Genomic DNA, 7547 nt, shown 5'->3' on the forward strand with positions numbered 1-7547 from the left:
AATGATTAATTATCCCAGAATTATTGCATCCTGAAAGACGACGATAATCTCCAGAGTGTCTGTTAAAACTATTTAATCACAAACAAACAAAGAAAAGCCAACAAAATGCACTTAAAAGTCCAATAACATTATTCTAAGTATTATATCAGACTATAATGGTGATCAGCTTCTGTTGGCTCATCAGCTGTTATGTAAGCAGAGGTGAGAATGCTGATCATTAATGAATTCTGATCACTGATAAATGCTGATTATTGATCACTGATGATGTCAGAGCTGCTCTTCCTGACGGTGGAATTCTTTTCTTCTCCACTTTCGTCGCTGTAGAGTAGTTAGTGGAAACTTTCACGTAGCAGCGACACCTCTGTGATGGAGAAGATCGCAGCTGGACTATATATGACGGGCACGGCACCGTGACGTCATCAACACCGCTCGCGCGAGCCATGCTCTGTCCGCAGCAGGCCTCACAGTCGCTGACTCCTGCTGCCACATCTAATTAAAACTCAGAAATAAACTTTATTTCTGTTGTTCTCCCTCGGCCAAAAAGGACGATCATCAAGAAAATAAAAATAATTAACATGAAAGTTTTAAAGAAACTAACTTTCCATATTTCTAACGTCATTGTTTCATTTTTATATTTTCCTTTTATTGATGTTAGTCAGTTTTGTCTGTTTTGCCTTTCTATTTATTTTCCTTTTATTTAAAATATTTATTTGTAAATATATAAAATAAGTGTCTCTACTTTTAATCTTTATTCCTTTATATTGTTTTCTTTTATATTTTCTCTAAATCGTGTTTAACTTTATACTATTTTCAAATTGCTGTAAGAACATTATTTTTTTAAATATATATTAATATATATACATTATTTATACGTTTATTCACTTATTTATATTTGTTTGTAGAAAGTTGTTCGCACGTGAAGCTCCGGCACGGTGAAGCCGAACTACCGCTATTCACCTGACCAATCACATTTCGTCATACTATCTCTCTCAGCCAATAGGAAGCAGCTGATGTCTTCCTGTGGTGCGTTCAGTGTCGTCACTTCCAGCAGCGCGTTAATCATGTCCAAAGTAGTTGATTTTCCGTGTTTTCCTGAGTGTTGAAACCCGCCACGATGAGCAGCTTCTGTAGAGAAGTCATCACGCTACAGCTTGGACATTATTCCAACTTCGTGGGGACCCACTGGTGGAATTTACAGGTGAGGAACAGATCGCGGCTAACGCTAAGCTAGCTAGCTGTGGTTAGCTTCGCGTGTGTTGACAAACTTGAGAGACTGCAGAATTGATGCTCCCTGAAAAAGGCTGAAGGCTTGTTGTGATTAATGAGCCTGACCCCACAGATTAAACACTTTGAATGAGTCACGATGATGTTTTCTTCCGGTTCTGTGGGTCAGAAGAGGAACACCACCCGAGAAAAAATTGGTAAAATGTTGGGGAAAAATGCTTTATTCTGCAAGTGTGTTTTAAAGAACCTCCATCTTCTTTAGAGTAATCTAGTCCAAATCTGACCTCTTTAAATGTTGTTTCATCTTAACCTGGTCTGAGGTGCTTTTTGTCATTAAAAAGCTGTGAAATCGCCCTTTAATGAGCTGCTGAATCAGAGGCTAACACTGAAGTTCAGGCAGATCTTCAGTTTTTCTGGATCAGGTTCATTGTTCTTTTGACTTGAGAAATAGTTTTAGAGACAGAAGAGGGGAAAATAAGCGAGTAAATAAAGAATATGGATCATATCACCCGACATGTTTTGTCTTCATCTTTATAAGAAAGGAGCTGGAGTTCTGCTGCAGTTTAAGGTCTGCATTGCTTAGCAGAGACTGGGTTTCTGTGTCATTAACTGAATGAATGTTAACTCAAATGTATCCATAAAGCACGATTTAAACAACTAGAGCTGAACAGAGGTCTGCAACAGCAAAGACTTTCTGTTTTATGTACAACAACCGCCAAAGACACATCATTTGTTCCCATTTCTTTAGCTGCATCTATGAAAAACAACAAAGAAAACACAGTTTGACAGACAGAAAATAGGATTTCTGCAGCAACAAGGTGATTAGCCTCATTTCTGTGACCTTTAAAGTGTCCTAATCAATAGTTCTGCAGCTTGCTGAAGCTCTTTCAGAGTTTTTCTTTGGACATTTTCTGCTTTTTCCCTCATCTTCAGTCCTTGTTCCTGAGCATTTTCAGTGTTTTTTCTTTGTTCAGCCACTGAACTCTGACCTTTGACCCCTTCAGGCAGAAAAAAGGCTCCTAACTCAAGGGATGAACCAGTGTTGTGTCGACACAGAACAGACAACTTAGCAAAGAAGCCGTTTAAAACTGGATCTTTAGGCTCTTTGTTACCAGCAGCCTGTCACAAAGACACATCATTTGTTCCCATTTCTTTAGCTGCATCTATGAAAAACAGCAAAGAAAACACAGTTTGACAGACAGAAAATAGGATTTCTGCAGCAACAAGGTGATTCCCAAAGAGCTATTAGCTGAAAACTTGGCATATCTCAGCATGGTGTGCAGTGTGTCCTTAAAACATTTGAGGAAACTGGACAAGTGGAGGACAAAAGAAGAAGAGTCAGGCCTAAAAAACTATCTCCAGCAGATGAACAGGATCTGAAAGTGATGTCCTTAAGAAAGAGGAAAAAATCCATCATATAAATATTTGTCTTCAGTCCTTTGATGCTTCTCTGAATCTGGGAGTAACATTAAATCTGTTAAAGGTGTTAAATGGATCCTTTTTTTGTGTCCAGGATGCGTCTTTATCGTACGACCCGGAGTCTCCTCCGGCCGAGGTCCAGAGCGACGTCGTGTTTCGTGAAGGACAAACTCTGGGGGGACATGTCACCTACACGCCACGACTCATTGCCATGGATCTCAAAGGTATCCATGGCATGGTTTAACTTTCCTTTGATGTGGTGCCGGTTCAGCTGTTGACTCCAGAGCTTCTCTTTAAATGCAGAATATAAAGTTGTCATTTAAAGTCCTGAGTTAAACAGTTTCACACAGAAAACTGAGAGAACCTTTCTGTACAGGAAGTCTCCGAACTCTGCGGCAGGAGGGAAGCCTTTACGACGCAGACAAAGACGCCTCTGCTGTCACTTGGTAATCAGCGTTATCTGCCATGGTTTTTGTTCCACTCGGGTGGATTTTGGCCTTTTTGATGTAGAAATGAGCTTTATTTTCAGGGAGGGAAGCCTCATGATGCACAAAGAAAGTCCTTCAGCAAAGAACTCCTTCCTGGAAGATCTGGACAAGCTGGATGTGAGTATTTAAGGTGGAAATGAAACCGAGGCGAGACGATGGATGTGAACCTGACGGCTGTCTTTGGCTCTAGAACGGGGAGATACTGGCAGAGGCAGATTTTTCCTCCGACTCACAGCCTCAGCACTCGGGTAAGAAAACACTGATCAAACCCTCTGTGTTCTGGAAGGATTCCTGAGTGAAACTGTGGAAACTGTCCCGCCTGCAGGCGCCGTCGGCGTGGACACGGTGAACAGCCGCCTGGCCCGAGTCCAGCAGGGATACCGGCTGGAGAGCAGCGTCAAGGTGTGGTCCGACTTCCTCCGGATCCACCTGCACCCGCGCACCGTCTCCGTCATCCACCAGTATAACCACGACGGGTAAAGACACCGAATACCAACACAACATGAGTCATGGGAGCAGTTACTGCTTTTCACCAGCAGGGGGCAGCGTTCACACACTTTGATTTAGCTTCACAGCAGCTGAAAAATCCACTCAGGTGCGACAAAACCAGCACATTCTACCAGATTTTATCTATTTTGTTTTGTTTTATTCAACCAGTTGAAGAAATTACAAAGTGGGAAACAATTCTGGAGCTTTAATACAGTCAGAAGTAGAATTAAATCCGTTTAAAGGACGGAGTCCAAGTAGAACCGGTCCAGAAGTCCAGAGTCCATGTGAGTTAGATCTGTTCGGAGAGGATGTGTTCCCTGGACAGGCCTCAGAGGGACGCCCTGCTCTGGCAGCAGCTGCTTCCACCATCATGGAACCACCAGTGAGAACAGTCTGGACTGAGTCGGCCCGGTTTGTAGGGACGGCAGAACCAGACGGGGTTCCTGAGAGGAACTCAGAGGTCCAGAAGGACTGAGTTTAAACAGCTGCTGCAGACCCAGAAGGGACTGGATCTGATTCAGGCAGCCGGTGGAGGTCCATGAGGGGAGGAGGGTCATGTGACCTGTTTGGCTGATTCAGAACAGATGCTCCGCCGGGTTCTGGACCATCTGTAGGTTCTGAAGCAGGAGCTGGTGTCAGACTGAGTCAGATGACGGCACTGAGCCTCGTGGAGCCGCTGCAGAGGTGCTCTGATGTAGCTGAGCTGCTTTCAGAGCCTCAGCTTCAGGCAGCAGAGCTGTTTCAGATGCTCTGAAAGTCTGATTTGGATCATGGAAGCTGCTGTTTGAGAGGAAATCTGAGACTTTTTGATATTCCAGACTCCCAGAGATCATATCAAAGCATTTTTAGTTGGTTTGCTTTTGATATTAATGCTGATATGATGATGAATGCAGCTGATGAACGGTGGACTCTGTGTGTTTGCAGGGAGGCCGACCGTCTGGAGGCCTTTGGCCAGGGAGAGTGTCTCCTGCAGGGGGCGCTGCTGGAGGAGCTGGAGGACCGGCTGCACTTCTTTGTGGAGGAGTGTGATTATCTTCAGGTGAGTCTGGCTCCTCGCTCGGCTCCTCCTGTCTGCTCCTCCTCTGACGGGTTTGGTCTCGTTTCAGGGTTTCCAGCTTCTGTGCGACCTGGCCGACGGCTTCGCAGGTCTCGGCTCGAAGCTCACCGAGATGCTGCAGGACTCTTATGGGGGGAGGGGCATCCTGACCTGGGGGCTGGCACCTGTCAGCCACCCGCATTCAGTGAGTGATTCTCAGGCTGGTTTCCCTGCTGCCGCACAGCAGAGCTTTAAAGAGGCTTCCCTGTGTTCCAGACTCCAGTGAAGGACCTGTTCCACCTGCTGAACTGCACCCTGGGAACGCTGCACATGTCCAATCACAGCTCCATGTTCTGCCCGCTGACCCTGCGCGGCGGACTGGGCCGGCGGCCCGGCCCGCCGCCGGAGTTCCCGCTGCTCTCCTATGATGTGAGTCGTGTAATCTCGCTGTTTCAGACTCTGTTTCAGAGCTTTTTTATCGTAAAGAAACGTCAGAAAACCTTTGAAACTCCTGAAGTGAACGTGGTTCTTCTTCAGTTCGCTTTGCTTTAGCTGTTCTGTGCTTCGCAGCCCTCGCTGTGGTACCACTCCAGCTCCGTCCTGGCGCTGGCGCTGGACGCCCTCACCGCGCCCTACAGGCTGAGGAACAACAGCGCCCCCATGTGGCAGCTGGCGGACACGCTGGCCGTCTCGGGGAGGAAGGTACCTCACTGGTTAATTCTACATCTGCTGGAAGGCTCAGAGCCGGTGCTAACTGTGGCTTAAATCCCAGGTGGTGGCCGCTTACGGCGCCGTCCCGTTTCCCATGATGCACGGCTCCTCCCTGCCCGATGCCCTGAGCGCCTGCTCCGATGCGTTGCCGTGGAAACCTCTGTCCGCCTGCCCTGAAGCAGCAGACGGTCGATGTTACGGACGCTGGGCGACGCTGAAAGGTTTCGAAGGACAGAAACTCATCAGGTGGGAATCTGTCATGAAGTTTTATTTAAATATTTACAGAACTTTGTTCCACTTTCATGAAGGAACAAGCTGAAAAATCTATATTTTCTAACTTAGTGTTTCGTTAAATCCTTAAAGTGACTAAACGCTACGTTTTCTGAGCCCATTTTTCAGAAAACTCGTTTGTTTTTGTGATTCCAGACAAACGGCTTCACGTTTAATCGGCTGAATTCAGGATTAAACCCATAAAGTTGAACATAAACTTCCTCAGAACAGCAGGAGCATTAAATTTCCAGCTTGTAACGTCAGATATGTATGGAGGCTGTTTCTGAGCTGATGTCTGTGTCTCTGTCAGCTGTCCGTCTGCAGGGATCAAACCCCCGACGCCGCTGCACAGCCTCCACAGCGGCGAGGAGGTCCTGGCCGCCTACATCAGATCCTTCTCCCCGTCGGCTCCTCTGTGAGTCTCTCGGCTCGTGCTTCAGGTGCGTCAGCTGAGGATGAACTCGTGTCTTCATCCTTTCTTCCTCGTCTCTCAGGGCTCTGCAGCTGGTCTCCACCCCCAGTAAGCTGACTCCGCCCTTCCCTCAGATCTTCAGCCCCTGGCTCGGTGCTCAGGGCTTCCTGCAGCAGCAGCCGCCTCCGCCCGGCTGTGAGTCTTCATCTTTTCTCTTTTTCGTTAAACTTTATCTCTGATTTAATCATGACCTCCTCTCTGCAGCTCGGGCTCCGCCCCTCTCCTCCGTGCCCATCATGGCGTCCTTTCAGACGGGGCCCACGCTTGAGAACTGGCTCTCAGACCTCCACCGCGCCGCCAGCACCTTCGACATTCGCCGGGTGGCCCCCAGCTTCCTCTCCCAGGGCCTGGAGATGGCAGACTACCAGGAGGCCCTGGAGCAGCTGCGCCTCCTGGCCAGATGTTACAGAGACGACAGCAGCTGGCGCTCCTCGTCTGAGGAGGACGATGACGACTGAGGCTCTGGACAGAGTGCATGCAGAGGAAGAGCCGCTGCGCTCTGTTGGAAACGCGCAGCGCAGTCAAAGCTTTGCGGTGGACTGATGGAAGTGAACGGCGAGACGAGGGTCGGGAAAGTTCAGGAGCATGAAGCCGAGGAGGAAAACTCCCGTTAAAAGGCCACTTTTTCCATGACTTACTGCTCCTCCTCCAACGGTTTGAGTGAAACAAACGAGTCAAAACTCAAAAAGTTTCACCTACTTTCACAGCACAGAATAAGAATGTTGAGAAGAAGAAAAGCAAATTTCTGAGTGTGGCGCAATTCAACAGCAAGGCCACCTAAAGACAGATGGACCTGAGGCTTCTGTGGGTCTTCAGCAGCTCTGATGAGTAACTGGAGCCTGAAGAGCTGCAGAACAAAACAAATGGAAGGTTTTCAGTCACCTGGATGACAGGAGGGGCTCCAAACTTCCATCTTTCTGCATCTGTTTGTGTTCATTAATCCAGCTGAATTCTGAATAAAGCTTCTCTCATTCGCATGTTTTTCTGTCTCTTTTGTCTTACAACCACCACCTTTATCATTGAGGTTATTGGACGGCGACGTCCTGTTCTGCTTTATTTATTGATATTAAGATAGAGGAGCAAAGAGAAAGATGTTGTTCGGCTGGTTTCACTCACCTACAGAAACACGGCGCAAAAACATCCCATATTTCTGTATTTCAGAGACTGAAATAAAGTCCATACGTTTTATTCCAGGTCAGACTGTCTCTATGGCAACATTACTGCCCTCTAGTGGTCAGCTTGGAGGCAGCAGCCACCGACTGTCATCAGCTTTCTGCCCTCTGAACCGTGCATGTGTGCATGAGTGTGCGTGTAAATGAGTGTGAATGTGTGTAAATGTGTGTGTAAATGTGTGTAAATGTGTGTGTACGTGTGTATGTGTGTAAATGAGCATGTTTGTGTGTAAATGTGTGTGTATGTGTGTAAATGAGCATGTTTG

The 7547-nt window shown here is 47.1% G+C and overlaps 1 protein-coding gene across 1 annotated transcript; it reads left to right on the forward strand.

The window, feature by feature from the left end:
* The first annotated feature begins 1012 nt into the window (after positions 1 to 1012).
* On the forward strand, positions 1013 to 7079 carry msto1 (misato mitochondrial distribution and morphology regulator 1). The gene is made up of 14 exons (XM_072371204.1): positions 1013 to 1198; positions 2738 to 2867; positions 3020 to 3089; positions 3173 to 3248; positions 3322 to 3379; positions 3457 to 3607; positions 4545 to 4659; positions 4727 to 4861; positions 4933 to 5085; positions 5227 to 5358; positions 5429 to 5613; positions 5948 to 6052; positions 6132 to 6244; positions 6314 to 7079. Exons 1-14 carry the CDS (start codon positions 1115 to 1117, stop codon positions 6565 to 6567), a joined length of 1761 nt encoding a protein of 586 aa, XP_072227305.1. The 5' UTR covers positions 1013 to 1114; the 3' UTR covers positions 6568 to 7079.
* The last annotated feature ends 468 nt before the right edge of the window (positions 7080 to 7547 follow it).

This window comes from Leuresthes tenuis, unplaced genomic scaffold (genome assembly GCF_036924035.1).
Source record: "Leuresthes tenuis unplaced genomic scaffold, fLeuTen1.0.hap1 SCAF_18, whole genome shotgun sequence".
In the NCBI taxonomy this organism is placed as follows: Eukaryota; Metazoa; Chordata; class Actinopteri; order Atheriniformes; family Atherinopsidae; genus Leuresthes; species Leuresthes tenuis.